The sequence below is a fragment of the Rattus norvegicus genome, chromosome 1 (assembly GCF_036323735.1).
Source record: "Rattus norvegicus strain BN/NHsdMcwi chromosome 1, GRCr8, whole genome shotgun sequence".
NCBI lineage: Eukaryota > Metazoa > Chordata > Mammalia > Rodentia > Muridae > Rattus > Rattus norvegicus.
In genome coordinates, this window is record NC_086019.1 from 161,693,873 (window position 1) to 161,716,189 (window position 22,317).

At 41.5% G+C, this 22,317-nt stretch overlaps 1 protein-coding gene across 10 annotated transcripts in view; it reads left to right on the forward strand.

Annotated features, from left to right (window-relative positions):
* Positions 1-22,317, forward strand: part of Gdpd4 (glycerophosphodiester phosphodiesterase domain containing 4) — a 108,892-nt gene that overhangs the window by 49,142 nt on the left and 37,433 nt on the right. For 6 of the 10 annotated variants that reach the window (XR_005499322.2, XM_006229796.5, XM_039101084.2 and 3 more), the window contains 4 exons: positions 654-804; positions 15,804-16,025; positions 17,641-17,795; positions 21,501-21,648. Coding sequence is in view for 9 of the 10 variants with exons in the window: in XM_006229796.5 (XP_006229858.1) it covers positions 654-804; positions 15,804-16,025; positions 17,641-17,795; positions 21,501-21,648 (676 nt within the window). In the remaining variant the exon portion in view is untranslated. The other 4 variants (XM_039101082.2, XM_063280971.1, XM_039101085.2 and 1 more) reach the window with 3 other exon arrangements.

Below are 22,317 nucleotides of genomic sequence, written 5' to 3' on the forward strand. Positions count from 1 at the left end.
TTTTCCTGTTTTATAGCTATGACAAGTTGAACACCCTCAATACCTCATGACTATTGTAGGTATTGTAGGTGATTATTTTAATGAGAAAGAAAGAGAAACTGTCATAAAGTCAGGGATTCTACAGAGCACCTAGAAAGTGGAAGAATCGGGAATCTGTTTTATGATAACGTGCAATATGGAGCAGGTGTTACCCTGAAAGAAGACTCAGAAAAAACTAGGAAACCCGTGTAGAAACATGTTTAATATGGTCCTGGGGACCTTGCCTCATACACACTCCAATTCACCATATTAGGTCATTACTGTATCTTATGTTTTCCTGGTGTCAGGAATCTTCTGATTAGAAAGCTACTCTTTCAGCACCACCAATATAAATACATATATATGAAAGATTGATTCCCAGTCAGGAAAATGGTGACAACTTTCTATCTATCTATCTATCTATCTATCTATCTATCTATCTATCTATCTATCTATCTATAGCTGGCACTTAGTCCTTTGCTGAGATTGGATAACATATAAAAAGGCCTTGTGGTGTTTGCCACCCTGAAGGGCTTTGGAGAGCCATAGTAGCTTATGCCATGAAGAGCTTATGCCATGGTAGCTAGGTTCATCCTCTGTGCTTCTTCTCCCCCTCTTTCCCCTCCTGTCTGCAGCGTTGATCATGTGCCTTTCCTCATGCATGACTATGACCTGACTAGGACAACCAATATCATAGAGGTCCTACCATCAGCTGCTAGTAACCACTCTTCCAACTTCAATTGGACGTTCCTATCATCTCTGAATGCCGGCCAATGGTTCTTAAAGGTAGGACCCATATCCTCTGGTTCTGTGAACTTGTATGACACCCTCCTCTGCTCAGGTCCCTACACCTTGAGATAAAGGCAAAAGGTGAGGACAGATTAGAGCATACAGGGTCTCCCCCAGTTTAGCAGCCGGGCTGTCACAGTTTTTGGGTTCCGTGGGTCAGCATTTACTAGAAAGACTAACGATAAACTTGTAAACTCAACCCTTATTGTTTGCTTTGTCCAAGCATTTCATGGCCTTTGATAGTATGTTTGCAATGCACATGATGCTTTCCTAGCTGCTTTGCATATTTTATGGTCTTCACAAAGCAGACTAGGAAACATTTATTTCTGAATTTTTGCTATTCAAGGATGTGTTAAGTACCTCCTGGGTACAAGGCACATGGCATATAATGACAAATATGGAGCAGTATAAGAAATATGCTGACAGCCCAAAGGGAACAGTATTAGAAATGGACAATTAGCATACACTGTGGTAAGTCTCTTATTATTTCAGAAGCATGTAAGAACAACTTAGCCTAAATAATGAGGAGAGAGGTTCTGGAAGAAGACAGGCTAATTAAGGGAATAGTAAGATATAAGACATACATTATGCATGATATAACTTTGAGTCACCTTCTTCTTGGGAAAGTTGGAGAATACATAATATTCTAAGAGGTATTATTTATTTTAAAATGTATTATTTATGTTATAGGGAGATTGTTACCAAGGGGAACCACGGACGATGGTGGTGATGTATTTTAAAGATACGTTACACTAAAGTCAGTGTGTGTAGCTATTAATATTTCAATGCTAATTATGTCCCCCCAAAAGCTTTACACAGAAACATCTGCATGTAGCTTCTGGGAACCTGCCTCCAGTTGGTTCTGCTTGGTAAATAAGATGCCACCAGCCAATAGCTGGAGAAGACAGATGGGCAGGATCTTAGGATTCATGGGCATGGGGCTGGGAGGAGGGAAAGAGCAGAAGGTCCACCATGCAGGGAGAGTCTGGAGAGGAGGAGAGATACCATGCCTGAAAGGAATGCAGGACAAAGAGGCATGACCGCCATGGGAGGGAACCGGGAGAGCATGGCCCAGAGCACCACCCAGCTGGGCAGGCTGTCTGGGTCCAAAACTACCAAGATAGAACACAAAACTTATAATAAATAGAAACACGAGATTAACCATATGGAAGTTAAGCAATGGCCCAGCCTAAGATACTTAAGACATATTAAAATGTAAGTGTGCATGTCTTTCATTTGAGAACATACACCACGGGACAGGAAGCTAACCCGCCACTGAGATTTCATAATATATATTTCAAAAGGTGTATGTATAAGGAGGATGGAAGGAGGAAGGAGGAAAGGATAGCAAAATAAGGCTGAGGAGGAATAGTCAGGAGAAGAGTCCATGGGCTGACGGAGGGGTAGTCGGGAGAGTCAGTAAGGCATGCAGAGGGGAGATTTGGCAATGCTGAAGTGACAAGTTAGAGTGCTTATAATTCCCCTTTGACGATATCAAAGAGGTACAGATTTGATGAAAGGTCAAGACTCCTGTCTTAACTTAAGGAAAATAACTTATTTTCCAGCTTGTCCTATGTCTGGGGAAAACTAAAGAAGCCTACATTCCACTCAACCACATATAGTCATCAGAGGCTCTGATTTTGAAAATAATTGTCTTACTAGGATAAACAGCACGCGCTCATTCTAAGGGCTGGCTGATCGGGTTTCATGCAAAAAGCAGTGAAGAATTGTGTACAGATGGACTTATCTTTACAGACTCTAGGTTCACACTCTGCTATTAATGTTTATACGACCATGTTTCCTCAGAATGTTTGTCCCTCTAAGAGCATGTAACCTGTAATGCTATTTTCTTATATGAGAATAATGAGATGGCCAAGTTATGGTGGAGTACAGCATTAACTCTAAATCTTGAGAGGAGGAGGCTGGCTAGTGGTCCTCTGTAAGCCAGGGCGACAGAGTGAGACCATGTCAAATCTCACGTGTGTGTGTGTGTGTGTGTGTGTGTGTGTGTGTGTGTGTGTGTGTGTGCACGCGCGCGCGCATATGGGTGGGACAGAGATCAGAGGACAACTTTCAGGAGTTCTAACACATTGGTCTTAGAGATCAGACTCAGATCACGAGGCTTGAAAGTGGGGGCCTTGTGTTGTAGATGTCTTTCCCTGTGGAGCCATCTTGCTGAGTCAGCTAGTGTTTTAACAATGAAAGGCTATCATGTCTTAGCTGTAAACAGCATTGCACCTAAAAGATCTTATTAGGGTTTGTAGGATTAAATATAGTACTAAAGATGAGCCAAAGTTTCGTCAGACTGAGGTGTTTGATCAACCTGTAGGGTCTATAATTTGAGTGAGTGATATTTTAATCTGATGGGTAATTTTTCTGGGTCGTTCTTATTGGAACCTTATAGTGCTTATTACCAAAAGGCAATCATAATTATTTTCCATGGCTTGATTCCATCTGGGGGGTTGTGGCCTGTTATATTTAATATTTCTGTTAAATATTGTCCTTGGTTTGGGTTTTCAAAATGTTCCTTCAGTCCCTTTCCTAGGCCTGGGACTCTAGTTCAGTGTTAGAGCCCTTGCCTGGGATGTTCACGATCTGGGTTTGAGCCTCAGAGCCATAAAAGAACAACAGAAGCCCAGCCAGTTTCTGTTTTCAGACTCTGGGCTTAGTTATAAGTGGTGATTGGGTGTGTTGTTATGACAGATTTTGGTGGGCATTTTTAAATTTAGAAACAATAGCTTTATTTTAGCATGTTAGGTGGTATGCATGTAGCATTTAGACTTACTATGACTGTGCTATTGTGAATTCTGAAATTCAAGTTTGGTTTATTCTGGGTGGGGGGAGAAACTTTAGGCCTTACTGTGGGGCTTCCTTTGCTTTTTTCTGATATGTCATCGGAAGGTAGCTGAGGCGATGTTATCTGTGATTTAAAATATTTAAAAGGTAGTATTCTTCAGTAAATCATTTTCTTGTTGTTTTTGGGTTTCTATTTCTGTGAAGAGACACAATGACCAAGGCAACTCTTATAAAGGACGACATTTACATGTGTCTGGCTTACAGCCTCAGAGGTTCAGTCCATTATCATCAAGGCAGGCATGGTGCTGGAGAAGGGGCTGAGAGCTCTATATCTGGATCCATAGGCAGGGGGAGGAAAAGGGGGAGGGAGAGATACATACATACATGCATACATACATACATGCATGCATGTATGTATGCATACATACATGCATACATACATACATACATAAATACATGCGTGCATGCATACATACACGCATACATACATAAATACATACATACATACTTGCATACATACACACATACATACATGCATACATACACACACACATACATACATACATATATACATACATACATATTGGGCCTGGCTTGAGCTTCTGAAACCTCAAGGCTCACCCCGAGTGACACACCTCCTCCAGTAAGTCTATATCCACTCCCAGAAGGCCACACGAACAGTGCCCCTCGGGGCCATTTTCACCCAAACCACTACAGCTGTGAAGGTCATTCTGGTGATCTATTGTCTGATAGTAATGATCGTTGATTGGTGATGGTTATCAGTTGATCATTATTTATTAATACTCCTGTACTTATGAGACTTGTGGACCTGTTGTTGTGTGTTAGCCGGATTCCTGTCACTGTACAAAGATCCTGAGATCACCAGCTTACAGTAAGAGAAGATTCTCCCAGCTCTCGGCTTCAGAGCTTGAGGCCATGATCTGTGGCTCTGCTGCTTCAGTCACATCGTGGTAGGGAACACAGGGCAGAGCAAGCCTCCCTGTGCTTGAGACGTGAAAAAGAGAAAGAAGAGACCTAGATTCCACATCCTTCTCCAAGGGTACTTCCCACAGTGTCTACATCTACCGAATGTCACTGTGATGAACCAGCCTTTAACACATGGGTCTAGATCTGGACTACAATGGCCCAACTGATAATGAAATAGAACGGGCATGGGAATTCTAGATTTGTTCCTAGAAACTTAGTGAATTCTTGTTTTTCTTTCCTAACCAACCTATCTGTGGCTCTTTCTTGTATTTCTTTTTAAAGTATAAATTCTTACAGTAATAAAAACCCATTCCATGTGTGTGGATAGTGAACAGGCTGCATTTAGCAATTAGTGAAAGAACAGGCAGGATTGGCAGAGCTTCCTCAGGAGAGCTGTGGCTAATCTGTGTGTAGCCAGTGAGAGGAGGTTGAGATCGGGCTGCTGAGTTAGACACACACTTAGTCAGTGTGCTAAGTGACAAGCCTGAGACCCTCAAGTTACTGCCTCTTCTATTAAAAAAGCATCATTCTGTCTTTATCGGACAGTTAACTTTCTTGTCTTCTATAAACTAACACGTAACTTTATACAGTCCAGACCATACTCAGAAGAAGAAAGGAGTAACTGGCTGTGGTGTGTATACATAACCCTAGCACTCAGGACTCTGGAGTAGAAGGATTGTGAACTTGAGGCTAACCCAACCAACACAACAAGACTTCATCTAAAGAAAAAGTCATGTTTTAAAAAATGAGGACTAGGGAGACAGCTCAGTCAGCAAGGTGCTTGCCCTGCAAACGTGAGTGCGAGTGCCTAGGCCAGACAGACCAGGGAGTCAGCCAGACCTGCCAAAGGAACAATCTCTAGGTTCACTGAGAGAATGGGAGAATGGCAAAGAACACACACACGCACACGCACACGCACACGCACACGCACACGCACAGAACACACATAATACAAAAATAATAATAAAAACTGTCAAGTCACCAACTTTTTCCTTTATTCTATGCCCTGAATGACATAGTCTCCTATTGTGATCGTAACTTTTACTGATTATTTAAAAGCCGATTCCATGTTATTTAACTCTTAGTTTGTGTAAGTGAATAAGGGGGATCAAGTAACAAGTAACACAGGTAGGTTTTTTTCTGCATCATCAGCAAGCCTAGAGTCAGACTGTCTTAACCAGCCATAAAATTCAGTTCTAGGGATGAGGTACCTAATCTATATATCTTACTTTAGATTTTTTAAATTTATTTTTAAAATGTATTTTCTGATTCCAATTTTTATTATATTTCACTATTTTAAAGTGTTTAAATATATTTTGATCATATTCTTCCCCTCCTCAAGTTCTTCCAGATCCTCTTCCCTTCCCTATCCACCCAACTCCAAGTTCTTTCAAAAAACAAACCTAAAACCCAGCAGAATAACAAAACCCAGAAAACAAAATAGAACATGATTCAAAAAGATGTGTGCTGGAGAGAGCAGACTCTCCCTAACCCGGCAAGTCTAAACGACAGTTCAGTTGTTGTCCTTTACCCTGGTGGCTAGATTTTCACATATTTATCCATCCACTCATCTAGAGACTACAACAAAATAGAACATAATAAGATGAAACAAAATTTATCACATCAAAATTAGAAAAGACAAATCAACAGAAGGAAAGAGCCCAAGAGAAGGCACAAGAATCATTCACACACTGAGGAATCCGCTAAACTGGAAGCCATGATCTACACAGAGGCCCTGCTGCAGACCCATGCAGTTCCTGTGCACGCTGCCTCCGTCTCTGTGAGTTCACGTGAGCTTTGCTCGTGGTGATTTAGAGGCCCTTGTTTTTCTGGAGTCCTCCATCCACTCTGTCCCTTACACTCTTTCTGTCCTTTCATGTATGGGGTTCCCTGAGCTCTGAGAGGAGGGATATGATGGGCATCCCACTTAGGGCTGAGTGTTCCAAGGTCTCTTACTCTCTGTAAAATGTCTGGCTGTGAGTCTGAAAAAGCTATGGCTCGTGCCTCTCAAGCACCTAAGCCAGGCCAACTCCCTGGCTCCCTGCACACTGGAAGGGTAGTTAGTGGCACAATAGTTCCTGAAAATGCTTGAGGGTCCAAGAATCATTTCTCACTTTCCATGCAGAAAGGAGAAAGAAAGCCACCTCAATAGCATAGTGGGCGTTGAAGACAATACCACCACTAATAATAATGATAAGAAGAGGGTGAAGTAATATAGAACAGGATAACAGTTTATATAAAATTGTAATTTAAAATTAGTGAAAGTAACAAGATCAATGAGAAAGAAGAGAAATTACCAAACAAAACAAATCCAATTGAGAATTGAAAAAAACAAAAACCCAATAGTGTGGAGAGTGCCTTCCGGTGCCAAAGACACTAGAACGTAGGGATGACGGCTCTATGCAGGTATGAGCTCGGCTTCTCCACGCTCAGTGAGTAGTGTAGGTGTTGTCTGCAGCAACGGGGCCTTGCTGTCAGTTTGTGGAGAGCAGCCTGTAGTCTTAGCAACAGCCTGAGTTGTTTGGGGGTTCCTGTGGGGTCTCCTTGGTCAACAACTCAATTAACCAAATCCTGGTACTGGAAGCTTTGTTTGGTGACCAGGTGGAACTCTTGTCTCTCTCATCATTTGCCAATTTCATATAGAACTCCTTCATATATGTATATATCTTAGGTATATTTCTACTGTAGTGTATTTTCACATTATTCCTCAAATGCCCCTTTATTTCAGCTGTCTCCCTCATATTCCCTCCCATAAATAACTCTCCCCCTCCTCACTTGACCCTCCCATTCCAGCCCCATCCCATGTATTCATATCTATCTATTCTATTCCCCTTTCCTAATGAGATCTATCTGTTCCCTGTACTCCTTACTCTATCTATACTGATCCTCTGTGCTTCTGTGGACTGTAGCCTGGTTCACAGAGAATATACACACATTAGCAAATACACACCATTTCTGTCTTTCTGGGTCTGGGATAGCTCACTCAGGATAATTTTTCTAGCTCCATCAACATGCCTTCAAATTTCACAATGCCATTTTTTAACAGCTGACCAATACTCCATTGTGTAAGCATACTGCTTATTCATTCTTCTGTAAAGGGACATCTAGGTTGTTTCCAGTTTCTGTCTATTATTAATAGAGCAGCAAAGAACATGTTTGAACAAGTGTCTTTGTGGTAAGATGAAGCATTCTTTGGATATATACCGAGAGTGGTATAGCTGGACCTTGAGATAGATGGGGAACTACCACACTGATTCCCATAGTGACTATACAAGTTTGCCCTCCCGCCAGCAATGTCCCTATTACCCTTGCCAGGATGAGCTACCATTTATTTTATTGATATTAGCCATTCTAACAAGTATAAGATTAAATCTTGAGATAGTTTTCTTTTGCATTTCCTTGATGGCAAAAGGTGTTGAACATTTCTTTGTTTCCCAGCCATCTGAGTTTCCTCTGTTGAGAATTCTGTTTAAATCTGCACCCCACATGTATTGTATTATTTGTTTTCTTGATATCTAGTTTCTTGAGATCTTTATATATTTTGGATATTAGTCTTCTATCAATGTGTAGTTGGTGAAAATCTTATCCCATTCTGTAGGATGCCACTTGGTCTGAATGACATTGTCCTTTACCATGCAGAAGCTTCTCAGTTTTATGAGACCTCATTCATTAACTGTTGGTTTTAGTGCTTATGTTAATGGTGTTCTGTTCAGAAAGTCTTTTCTTGTGCCAGTGAGTTCAAGGATATTTCCTACTTTTTCTTCCATTAGGTTCAATGTATCTGGTTTTATGTTGAGGTCTTTGATCCATTTGGAGTTGAGTTTTATGCAAAATGATAAGTATGGATCTGCACAATTTGTTGAAGATGCTTTTTTTCTCAGTGTCTATTTCTAGCCTCTTTATTTAAAATTGGATATTTATCAGTATGTGGATTTATGTCTGGGTTTTCAGTTTGATTCTATTCATCAATACGTCTCATTTTGTACCAATGTCATCTAAGAATAATAGACTAGAGGAAGAAGTAGAAACACAGGTCAAAGGCACAGAAAATATATTTAACAAAATCACAGAAGAAAATTTTCCTAACCTATAGAGATACCTATCAAAGTACAAGAAGCACACAAAACACCAAATGGACTGGACCAGTAAAGAAAACCCCCTTGGCACAAAATAACCAAAAGACTAAACACGTTTTAGTTAAAGGAATGCAAAAGAAATATTAAGGGAGAAGACCAAGCCACACATAAAGGCAGACCTATTAGAATTATACCTGACTTCTCTTTATTTTTTTTTTTCGGAGCTGAGGACCGAACCCAGGTCCTTGCGCTTACTAGGCAAGCGCTCTACCACTGAGCTAAATCCCCAACCCCTATACCTGACTTCTCAATGGAGACTCTAACTATATGTTTGCACAAGTATGTAAACATAACCTGCTTAATCCATTTTTGTTTGCGATTTGTGTTTATATGGTTTCAGGATTGACTTCTGTGCATCGAACAATCAATAAGGGACTGCATACCTGGAAGTGGCTAATTCTCCTTCTCCTAGTAATCATTAGTTGCTATAGTTCTTTGTCTAAGAATGACAGCCTGTGAACATTTTCCCCTTCCACGGTAGCATGCCCAGAGATATGCCATTGTCCCAGTCTTGTTTATGCAGCAGTTGCTGGGAGAAACTGTTCCAAAGCAGACTCCCAGGTGCCCTGGCTCTTATCATCTAATAGTGCCTATCATTTCAGAAATTACCTCATCATTATTATTATTATAAAATTATAAATTCATCTCCAGTAGTATTTTTAACCTAATACTTATAAACATAGACAATTCCCTTGATTACATGAGAGGTGGTTATGTTCTTTCTATATGTAATGCTGTGCCAATACATGACAGACCCCAGACAGTTTGCTTTGAGAAGATTCTCAGCATTTGTTCCAAATACCAATTACATCTGTGTCTTTAATAGGGCCCCAGGGTTCGTCATACTGGGTTGAATAGAATATGTTCTTAAATGCGATCCTGAAGATGTGACACTGATTCCACATTTTGTCAAGTGTTGCTGCAGGGAAAGGGAAAACAGATGCTTGAGTATATGCAAGTGGATGCATTGCTATGTAAAGTAAAGGTGGAATAAAAACAGTCCTTCTGAATTGAGAGGTCAGGGAAATAAGGCCAAAAACAAAGAATGGTTTGCGGAAACATAAATAAGATTCAAATTTTTAAACAGTCTTCATTACATGCCCATCAAACAGAACACAACAAAACTCTCAAATGAATGACTAGGGTATCAGTTACTTTTTTCTGTTGCTGTGATAAAATACCATGACAAAAAAAAACCAACTTAAGGAAGAAAGGATTTGTGTTAGCTCATAGTTCCAGAGGAGAATCTACAAAGGCAGGGAAGGCATTGCATGGTGACTGGAGCAAGAGGCTGGCTGACCACATCTTTATCCACACACAGGAAGCAGAGAGAATAAAGCAAGAGGTGAACAGAGCTAACGACTCTTAAAGCCTGCCCTCAGTGACATACTTTCTTGCAAAGCTGCATCTCCAAGAGGTTCTGTAACCTCTCCAAGCAACACCACCAACTGGGGACCAAGAGATCAAACACATAAGCCTATGGGAGATATTTTTATTCAAATCTCTACATTTGGCCCCTTGGCCCTAGGGACTCATGACCATCTCATGACACAAAATGCATTTAGCCCAACTTCAAAAGTCTCATCGTCTTTGGCAGTCTTAACTCCATTATAAAGTCCAGAGTTCCTTCTGAGACTTGGAACAATCTCTTAACAGTCGCTACCTGTGAAAATTATAAACAGAACCCCAAACCCTCCAGCGTATAATGGTACAGAACACAGCTCCCACTTTAACTGGGAGAAGTGGGGACACTGTGAAGACTGGAGCAAAGCAAGACTGAAACCTAGCAGGACAAACACTAAACCCTGCAGTTCATGCCTGATATCTGGGACTTTAGTTTCGGAGGGCTAATATGGCTCCACCGCTACAGAGTTGCTGTCTGTAACGTAATTTCTCTCTCGGACTGCTCCTGCTCTCTGTGTGCAGCTCCCCTTGGCGGATGTCTCATGGTTTGGGCATCCTCCACTCCTACTTCACCTTCAAATTGCCAGCTTAAAACAAAATTCGGTAGCTTTCACCTTAGTGACCTGTAGTCAAATTTGAATAACCATGGCCTGGAAACACAGACTTAGGGTGACCTAAATACCATGTTCCTATATGGAGGTCTTTTCATAGATTTACAGAACAAAAACAACATACGTCAAAGCAATTTTAAAAAACAGTGGTGGAAACATGAGAAAGGTAAACAGAGAGATGGGTGAGCGTCTACAGGCCTCAGGTGGTATCTGGTGACATTCTTAGTTGAGGGGTTGATGGAAGTCACTAGTCTTCTAAGTAGATTCCAAAAAGAATCCGTTCATAGTAAGATGTTAGTTCTGACACAGAGGTGGGCAAAGAGTAGCCATTTAGAGAGCTTCAGTCAGCCCACAATAAGGTAATTGGTCTCTGGACTCTTAAATCTCTCCTTATCCCTGCAGTTCTAATCCATGAATCAGTGAGTCTTTGCAGACACAGCTTCTTTCTAGGAATTCTCATTGACAATTGCTTCATTCAGTGGCCTCTCCGGACCTTCTTATAGGAACTCTGACCTTGCCACACATTGCCTGCCCCAGTGCTCCTCCAAAACTCTCTCAGAATCCACAAACGCCTCAATCTTGTATCTTTCTTATCTCCAAAACCAGCACCATGTGGCCAACGCTGTTCCATTTGGCGGACACCCTCATCTCCTTAGACCACAACAGTAAAAGCTTTTCTATGCTGTTGCTTCAAAAACTTTTTTTTTTTACATTTTTTTATGTATTGTTGTGTGTTTGTGCTTCATACAGTGAGGGGATTGCCTTCTATGTCTTTTAAGAGACTTCATAGAATTGGTGTTCACTTTTCTGTATGTTTAATAGATTCAATACTAATTACTGCTGGGCCTGGATTTTTCTGGAAGTGTGTGTGTGTGTGTGTGTGTGTGTGTGTGTGTGTGTGTGTGTGTGTGTTGTGTGTGTACATGTGTGGGCACACACCCACACACATATGCACACATAAAGAACAAAAGAGGATATAAGGTGTTCTTCTCAAGCACTGTGTGCTTAATCTCTTGAGATAAACTCTCACTGAACCTAGAGTGTCAGTGTTCTGGGTTCTGGAAAAGAGACACAGTGCAGGATGAATTTAGGCTTACCAACAGCAAGGGGATCAGCTTCTCAAGGACTGAGCACTTCCTAGAAGCTCTTTTTATTGTTACACAGAAAGGCACCTTGAACAAGTCTACTTCTTAATACCAAAGCTGATCTGATCTAGGGGTTGTCTCAAAAGACCCATCACCTTAGCAACTCTCAGCCACACAAGACTTCCTGGTTTGCCAGTCATGTCTGGGGACTGTTTTGCAAAGGCTCTGAGAATTCTTCAAAAGGATAACCCCATAACATCTCAGATAACAATCAATGACAAAGGCTAGGGGGTCATCACTCCAGACTCATGTCAGAATAAAATGGTTCTGCTAAAATTCTGGTACACTTGAGTGTGCCAATTTTGCCTCTGACACCAGTACTCTGGAAGCTTGGGAAAGAGACAAAGAATTCAAGACTTGTCTGGAGTGCATAACAAGACTCTGTCTCAAAATTTAAAAAATTTAATAAAAAAGGATATCTCATTTTCTTACTATGTGCAAGGCCCTAGTTTCAATCCTTAAAAAACAAAAACAAAAACAAAAACCAAACCTAAACAAAGAGAATGTATATTCTGTAACTACTGGATAGAATGATATAGACATTATTATGAGAGCCAGGTAAATAACAATGATTAAATTGTCTCTGTTATTATGGATTTCCTACTGGTTTATTCTATCAGATATTGACTAAGGCACGATGAAGTCAATTGAGTTCAATTGTTGGTTTACTTTTCTTTTCAGATCTGTTAGGTTTTACATCATGAATTTTGATACTCTGTTGTTAAGAATATATATATTTAAGATAGTTATTTCTCCTCAGATAATTTCATCATTTTTCATGATGCATGTGGGCAGAATCATGACTTTCCAAAGATGCGCATGTCCTAATTCTTGGAATTTATTAATATATTACCAGGCATGGTAAAAGGGTTTCTGCACTTAAAATTGAGGTTATGGGCTTCAGGGAAGGAGATTATTCTGATTTTCAGATGACCCTCATCTAATCAAGCAAGTCCTTAAAAAAGGACTTTCATAGATGTGACCAGGAAGATTTTACCAAGAGAGACAAGAGAGGTTTGAAGACAGGGACTCAACCGTCACCTGCAAGCTTTGAAGTTAGAAGAAAGAGCCTTTGAACCAAGAAATGCAGATAACCACTAAAAAAAAAAAGAAAAAGAAAAGATCCTCAACTTACACACCCCTGAGCAGCACACAGGACATCGTAGCTGGTGCATTCAATACATAGAAAGAGCTGAAGGGCGCAAGCATGGGAGACTGAATGTGTACACCCAGCATCTATGTAAAGTTAGCATGGTTGTTAATCTGTGCAGTCCCCGTACTAGGGAGGCAGAGATTGAGGATCCCCACCAGTCTAGCCAAAGCAGTGCACTCTTGATTCCAGGAGAGATCCCGCCTCAAAAAGTAAGGTAGCATGAGATTTAAGGAAGGTGTCCAACACCGACCTCCAGTCTATACACACACACACACACACACACACACACACACACACATACACACACACACACACACACACACATCCTCTTCAGCACATGCACCTATACTTACACACATTTCTACACAAATAAACATGTTCAAATACACACTAAAAATAATAAAAAACTGTGTGTACTTACGGTGCATAACGGTTTTTTATTTATTTTCTTGCTTGGTTTTGCAGTGCTGAGGATCAAATCTAGGGCCTTACTTATGCACGCTGGACATTTGCTTTACCACTGAGCTACATACTCAGGCCCAACAGGCTGTTTTGAAATATGTCTGCATCAGGAAATGGATAAATCAAACCAATTAACCATTGCTTTATCACACGTGACATTTTTTGTGTAGCGAGAATGCTTAAATTGTGTTCCAGCATTATTATTTCAAGAATTATTACATTTTAAAATCATAGTCAGCACATAGCATTCTTTGTTTAGATGAAATTTCGTACGCTTTGACTAATGTCTCCCTACCATTCCACTAGCACTACCAGGCTGTAGTAATCACTTCTTGATTTTCTTGGATCCCACACGTAATTGACACTAACATGGGCATTTATGCCAGGCTTATTTCACTAGCGTGACGCCCTGCAAGATGACCTGTGCTACCTCAGATGGCATAATTATTCATCTTTTAGGGCTGAAGGGTATTCCAGCCATCGATGGATGCATGTTAACTCCATGTTTTCTATCACATATAATGCTCCTCAGATCCTGGGGACTTCATTAGTTACATCCTATTGTCCTTGGGCGTTCTCTTCTCACAGGCTTCAGCCTTTGGTTCCTTTTGGTTTTCAGTTGTAGAAGTTTGTCTCATCCACCCTTCGAGTTCAGGATTCTTTCTCAGTATATCCCATCCACTAACAAGAATACCAGGTACACCTTTAATCTTCAAGTGATCCCAGAGGCTGGCTGTGGTAGCACAGATCTCTAATACCAGCAGTCGGAAAGCTGAGACAGGAGGATTATAAGTTTGAAGCCAATCTAAACTATGCAGCGAGATCTTGGATCAAAAAAAAATTCTAGAAATACACAGATTACTACACCACTTTCCTGTTTTACAGTTTTGGATATTAAAACTAAGAATATTGATCAAGGGTAGTATTGCTTGTTACCTTGACCAGATCTATAATTACCTAAGAGATAAACTTCCTGATGTGACTACAAAGGATCATCTGGATTAGGCTAGCCTATGGTCCTGTCAGTAAAGGGTCATCTGGATTAGGCTAGCCTTTGGTCATGACTATAAAGGATTATCTAGATCAGGTTAGTTGAGTTGGAAATAACTACATTAACAGTTGACAGCACTGTTCCCTGGGCTAAGGTCCTGGACTGAATAAAAAGGAGAGCGCTAGCTGGCATTCATCGTTCTCTGCTTCCTGTCTACAGATACGATGTGACCAGCTGCCTCAAGTTCCTGCGGCCATGCCTTCCCCGAAATGATGGACTGTACCCTCAAACTATGAACCAAAACAAACTCTTCCTCCTTCTGATTGCTTATTGCTAGGAATTTTGTCTAGCAATGAGAAAAGTAATACAGAAAGTTGGTACTGAGAAATGGAGTCCATTGTAGTACCAGACAATCCTCAGGCCTTTAGAACTGGTGTACAGGAGGACTGTGGAGAATTTTGGAACTCTGACATAGAAGTCTTTGAATGCTGCAAACAGAGCTTACTGAGTGATTCTCCTAGGATTTTGGAAGACAAGAATGTGAAGAGAAACATGAGTGGAGGCCCAACTCATGAGAAAAGCAAGGGCTGTATTCAGAACGGGGCTAGAGGCCATTTATGTGATATTCTGGCAAAGAGTTTGGCTATATTGTGCCAGTGTCTTGAAGACTTGAATAAGGTCGAACTTAAATGAACAGCAAGAGGCATACTGAGTGAAGATTTTAACTGTGGTCTAAGATGTGTATGAATACACACATCTTCAAATCAAAGCCAACACAAGATATAAATTTATAGAAACACAAAAAATGGACCATCAGAATTTCTTGCTATCAAAGTCTCATTAGTTCAGGAATACTTAAATGTTTCATGAAGGAGGAAGCATTTGAACAGGTAGCGTAGGATTTTAGCAAGTCGACACAATAAACAAATGAGGGAGTGGTACAGCTAGGACTAAACACAGTGAACCCTGAAACCAAAGCATATGCTCTTTCCATTACACAAAACTGTGACAGCAAGAGCCCATGTGGTAAGTCAGTGTGCTATAAAGGAGATGGGGACCATGGGTTACAGAAGAAAAGACTAAAAGGGAGAGTTAAGAACATGGAGAACTTTCGGTATATGTATAAGAAGTCTAGGATATTAAAGAAATCATTCCAAACCCTCAAATTGCCAATGGAGACGGCATTGTCCTTCCCTCGTACGTCAGAGCATAGCGAGTTGAGTGGTAATGTAAGCTGTGTGGAATCACAGAGCAGGAAGTGTGGGAGTGCTTGACCAGAACCAATGTTTTCTTTAATACATTTATTTTTAGCATAAGCCATTTTTTGGCATGAAACCTTTATCAGAGGCTGATCAAAAAAGAGCAGGCAACCAATCAATTCCACAGCTGAGTGAGTTTTTGGAACTTGCAAAAAGGGAAGAGAAGATTGTGCTATTTGACCTTTTTGGCCCTCCACCAGGACATCCTCTGAGAAACACTTTTGTCCGAAGAGTAGTAAGGGTCATCCTCGACTCTAAAATTGAGCAGCGTCTGGTATGTCTTTCTTAGTGTGTATGTCAGAGGTTGGGGGTGGGGAACCTGGTCAGGAGCATAGTTGAATTTAACTTCCACCTATGTCCTCTCTGAGATCAGTAGTGATGTTGCTTCCCTTGGAAATGGAAATTACTGCTTATACAGCTACAGAAGGCAGTCTGAGAATGGTCCAGTCAAAATGACCCCAATAGGGAAAAAGATTGAGACTCCTGTGTAAACCAAATATAATATTAGCGTATTGTTAAAGAATGATCTAGGAGTTGGAGAGATGCCTCAGTGCATGAACCACTTGCACACAAGCATGGAGGTGGGATTTCGGATAGCCAGAACCCATGTGGAAGCTGTCCCGGCATGGCAGCCACCTGTAATTCAGCACTTAAGAGGCAGAGACAGGGCAGAGCGAGATTGCTAGCTAGACTAACTGGAATTGGCAAACTCCAGGCTCAATGAGAGACCCTGTCTCAAAAAATAAAATGGGAACCAATCTCATGCCAACTTTTGGTCTCTACATGTATGCACATACATGTGCGTGTGCACACAGTGTACATTCGTGTACATGCGAACATTCACATATATATGCTACACATACATACATGTGCAGGAAAAAAGAATAATGTATATAAGCCAGGCCTGGTCATACATAACGAATTCCAACCACTCTGGATGCTGAGGCCAGACGAGGGCAAGTTTAAAGCTTGAATGGATATAGAATAAGCTCAAGGCTAATTTATACAACTCAACAAGACCCTGCCTCAAAGTTAAGAAAAATTTAAGAGGGCTGGAGATATAGCTCAGCCATAGAATTCTTGCCTAAAGTGCTTGGGACCATATAGTCAATTCCTGGGACCACACCAAAGCACAGCAGTGTATATGAGAACACGGAGGGGGTCGACACAGTGCTCAACATAGACCCAATGTGATAGCAGGGTCACGATCCTCATGACAGAACCGCTTTGAGGGCACTGGTTGTAAAGAATGATGTAGAAAGACCACGGACTCTTAGTTGAGTAAAGCTTTGCCCCTCATTTGGTTTTGGTTTCTTCTTGTAGAATCACTATTTGCAATTTTTTTCAAATCATTTAATTTCTCAAAATAAATCAATGCTGTGAGTAGAATAAATATGTATCTCCCTGCAAATGGAGCTCTTCTGTAGGTGAGGCACAGCAGCACCCCTGTTGCCAGGAAACGCCCGCGTAGCTTCTCTCGAGGATGGCTTTTGGCATCAGAAACTAGGGGATAGTGTCTTAATGCTTATATCTACCAATGTTTTTTCCTCTGTTGAGTACCTAGTTCATGGAAAGAGCTCAGCCATTGAGATACAGCCTTAGCCCTCAATTATTTTTTGTCTGAATCTTTCTATATGCTTGCCCCGCCCCCTGCCTTACTGTTTAACTGGAGGACGGAAAGGTCTGGGGGAAAACTCAATTCCACAGGAGCCGTCTCCATTTTTAAGAGTTCATCAGACAATATAACTAATTAGATTGCTTCATCAAGGGCTGGACTCTTTCTCTGCTCCCTGTAGACTACTACCAGGGCTGGGATGGAGTCTCACCCGTTCTTCCTGGGCTCTTTGTATCAGGAAAGTTGAGCATCTGCTGTCTGTCTGTCCTTGCAGATATTTTGGCTGCCGGGTTTTGATAGAGAATATGTCAAGTACATGGCTCCCGGTTTTCAGCATGTGGGCCGTTTATGGTCCATTGAGGAGCTCACACAAAAGAATATTAGTATAATAAATGTCGACTATAAGAGACTGTTCTACTCTGGGTTGAGGTAAGTGTTTTACCCCTGCTCCTGGCATGCATCATTGCTGTAACATTTACAAATTATTAGTTCTACTTAGCTTCCTTCCCCCCTCCCTTTATTTGGTTTAATATCATCTTTGAGTCCTCTGCTTTCTCATTGCTTTTTCTGCCTCCCTTCTCTTGTTAATGAACATTTATGATGTGTAGATGATGCTCTTTCCTTGTACTCTAATTCCTTACCATTCAATCCTTATTCTAAAGATCCATTTATTATCTTACGTGTGTGTTTCCCTGGTGTGTGTATGTGCATATGTATAGTACCCACAGAGGCTAGCCAGGGGTATGAGATCCCCTGGAACTGGAGTCATAAGATGACTGTGAGCCTCCAAGTGGTTGTTGGGATTTGAACCAGGGTCTTAAGGAAGAGCAGGCAGTACTTTGACCAGCTGAGCCATCTTTCCAGGCTCTCCACACATATTTTTGCATGCTTGGTATATACGTTTTACTCTAGCCTTTGTAAGGTTGACTATTTAAGACCCCACATTTAAGTGCATCGTACAATATTTATCTTTCCAAAATACAGTATTTCATGAGGAAGTGTTTTCTGGGTTTATCCATATTGGGGCAGCTAACAGAAGTTCCTTTTTAAAACACTGAATAGTATTCCATTGTATATAAGCACCACATTTTCTTAATCCACTTCTTAATCAATTTTATGGATCTATTGGTAGGGACTTGGATTGATTCCTTACCTTAGCCATTGTGAACGAAGCTGTAGTGCGGTGGGAGTGAAAACAACTCCCTGAGCTGTGGTTCCCAGCATCCCTGGTGCTGCCCTTCTGCAGCGTCTGTCCTCTCCCCTGGCCTACAATCTTTACCCTGGCAAAATGTCTATAATGTGTTATATCAAGAATGAACAAGCTCATATTATTTGGGGACTAGTATATCTTTTCATTCATCATAATTCCGTTAAATTTTATCCAGGGCATTTATCTATAGTTTGTTCCTTTTCGTTTTGAATAGTGTTTAATGGTGTGTATACCAAAGTTTATTTAATAAGTTGCTAGCGGAAGGATATCTGCTTGTTTCCATCTGTTTGCACACCGGCTTTCATGCACATATAAGTCTTTATATCAGGGATAAAATGCTCCAGATTTCAAATTCTTGGATATAGTAATTGAACATTCCTGCCAACACCATGACCCAGAGTTTCTGCATCCTTGGTAATGTTTGGTGTTGTCACTTTTTGGTCTTCTCTCTTCGGATAGGCATGGAGTGACATCTGTTTGTTTAAATACATTCTCTAAAGGCAAAGGATGCTGTGTTTACTTGCTCATGGGTTTCTCCATTCAAATTCCTTTTCTTTACCATTGAATCTTGAGAATTCTTTCCACTCTTTGTTAGATAGGGTTTGAAAGCATTTCCCTGGGACTGGAGGGATGGCTCAGTAGATAACAATAGTACCCAGAGTTCCCAGTGCTATGCTGGGAGGCTCAGAACCACACATAGCTGGATCTCCAGGAGATCTGACACCTTCTTTTAGAGTCTATGGGCAATTGCACAATAGTTTCAGGCATGCACACATATAAATAAAAACAACAAATCTTTATAAAAGGGAGCACATTCTCCTAGTCTGTGACTCACTTACTGTGGCATTTCCATAATAGGTTGCAAGGTCTCCACAGAGCAAGAACAGCGTTTCCATTTGGAAGAGGCTGGCACATGAGCCCTTCCTTTAAGGGCTCTAATCTAAGAACTCTTTGCTCAACTCAAGAGCTGACAGAATTCTTTTCTTCTATGTTTTCTATAAGGTTGTATTATATACTCTATTACACATCATCCTGAGCTCATTTTTATACAGTCTAAGGTTTGGTTGAGATTTTAATGTTCTTTTGGGAGAGTGCCTCCGGCCTTTCAAATTGTTGAAATCTACTGTTCCACTCACTTGCTTTGGCAGCTTTGTCCCAGGTTATTTGAGCAGATTTATATAGGTCTATTTCCGGAGTTTCTGTTTAGGACCACTAGCTGATGTGTCTGTTCTTGCTCTGGCCCCTTGCTGTCTTGATTACAGTAGTTTCATGCTGAGTACAGTGATTAATTCCCTTTCACTTATCATTTCTCCAGACTGAAGTCTATTTTTCCCAGCACATAGGAGACTGAGGATTGTCAGGGCCAGCCTGGACTACACAGTGAGTTTAAGACCACCTTGCACTGTAAGAGAGAGACTCTGGTGCTCTCCCCCTCCCCACTGAAGATTTGGTTTTCCTAGAGCTGTGCGTTCGCATGTGTGTTTTGGATCAGGTGACCTAACAGTGTTAAGAGACCTTTGTTGACCTTCTCTATGAGGCTCACATTAACCTCACAGATCAGCTTGGGAATAGCTGGCAGCTCTGTCCCGCTGGTTCTCCGGTAAAGGAGTGAGCATCACACTGTCAATTGGTTTCTTTGCTTGCTTCCATCACTGATTCCACATTTTCAGGGCTACCTCCTTAGTGCCTCCTTAAACTCCTTCCAAAGTACTTCATTTCCTTTGAAGTAATTCTTAAGGGAATTATGTTCTTAATTATAATTTCTACAGCTCTTATTCATATTTTAAAACATTGCATTTTGAGTTATAGTTTTAAACAGTACAAAGAAGTCTTTCTTCACTACTTTTCCCCTTTAAATTCTTTCTGAGTTATGTGACCTGTAGACCTTAGAGGCAGTTCTCACCTGTGAGCAGGGAGGTGGCAGCGCCTCCTGCAGAAAAGTGAGGTTATTATCTTAAGCCTCTGCTCTGGAGCATGGGGCTTGCCATGCTAGTGCGTGGCAGACTTGTACTTTCCTGTGTGACCACTGGGCCAGGCTTCGGAAGCACTTGGGCAAACACTTCACTTGGGCAAACACTTCCGCCTGGTCTCAGCCCACTGGTCGAGCAGCAGCCGAGGTGGACTTAGTGTGCTTTCTGAGAACTTGAGTTCGAAGTGACCCTGGCCTTGCTCTGCTAGTCCTTTGCTCATTCTCTTCCTTCACCAGAGATCAGACCGAGGCGTCCACTGACCTAGTGCCTTACAGACAGCTGGGTTTGTTTTCTCCCACCAAAGCCATGTTAAAAAAAAAACAATACCACAAAATCCGTTATGTTTAAATGTTAAGATGGTTACAACACTAGTGTTTCCTTTTTCTCTCAGTTAATATGTATCTGTATGGAGTCTGGTGTTGAGTGAGGTCTGCATACACAGAGCAGGGTGGGGTTACAGCAAGTGAGAAAATGGTAAGAGAGCAGGTCATCAGAGCCAGGGTGGGCAGTGCTAGGGTAGAGTCCCATGGGACCCACATGCCCAAGATGACAGACAGTGAGTAGCTTGTAGAAGCAGCCATTCAGGAGCCACACTGGTTTTCTCAGTTGTAGTTTGAAACTGGCTGTGGTGGGAATATCTGCAAATTTGTAAATGTTGTAAATGTGTCTGTTGTTGTCCACCCCACCATGCCACCCCCAGCCATTCTTTCTCTTTTTCTCTTTCCGTTTTCTTTGTTTTAGGACATTTAGTTCACCAGAACTCTACTGGTGCTGCAGGAGCCAAAGGACTAGACCAACCTTTACCCCCGCTGAGCCCATTCTGTCACAGTAGATCTGAAGCTGTCTGTCTGTCTGGTGATTTAAGCAGTAGCTTTGCACAAATGTGGTTGTTGCCCTTTAGTTATGGAGAGTACAACTGAGTGGAAACCCTCTGTGGGCTCTGTTTTGTTGCAGAGATTATAAAAAGGCTAAAATCTACATCCATGTGTATGTCATCAATGAGCCTTGGCTCTTCTCGCTGGCCTGGTGTTCTAATGTCAACTCTGTGACCACAGACAACATTGAGCTCCTGAGTCAGCTTAGCCACCCTCTCTTCTTCATGGTGAGCTGCTTGCCCAGATCATTCTAAGCCTGCTGTGACTGTGCTTTCCCACCCCATGTCGACCCCTGTTAAGCTACTTCAGAATAGAGACACCTGTGAGTAATGAAAATGTGCCTTCTTCCTTACCAACCAATGCTTCTGGGTTCTTTATTTGCTGAATCTTTGCAATGCATTTTACACGCTGCAACTTAATCTCATTGGAGATTATTTTTATTATCCCCATAGAAAACTGGAGCTCACAGGTGTCTTGGTCCATGTTCTCATGATGAGTGATCTGTCTGACTCTAGGGCTTTGCTATTGCAGGCTTACGCATGCGCAATCACAGTCACACACACACACACACACACACACACACACACACATACCCACACACTCACACACACAGGGTCATACTCACACACACTCACACACATATGGGCACACACAGGGTCATACACACACAGTCTCACATACACTCACACACTCACACACACACAGGGTCACACTCACACACACACTCATACAAACACAGGGTCATGCACACACTCACACACAGGGTCACACTCACACACACACTCATACATACACAGGGTCATATGCACACTCACACTCACACACACGGGGTCACACAGGGTCACACTCATACTCACACACACTCACACTCCCCCACACTCACACAGGGTCACACA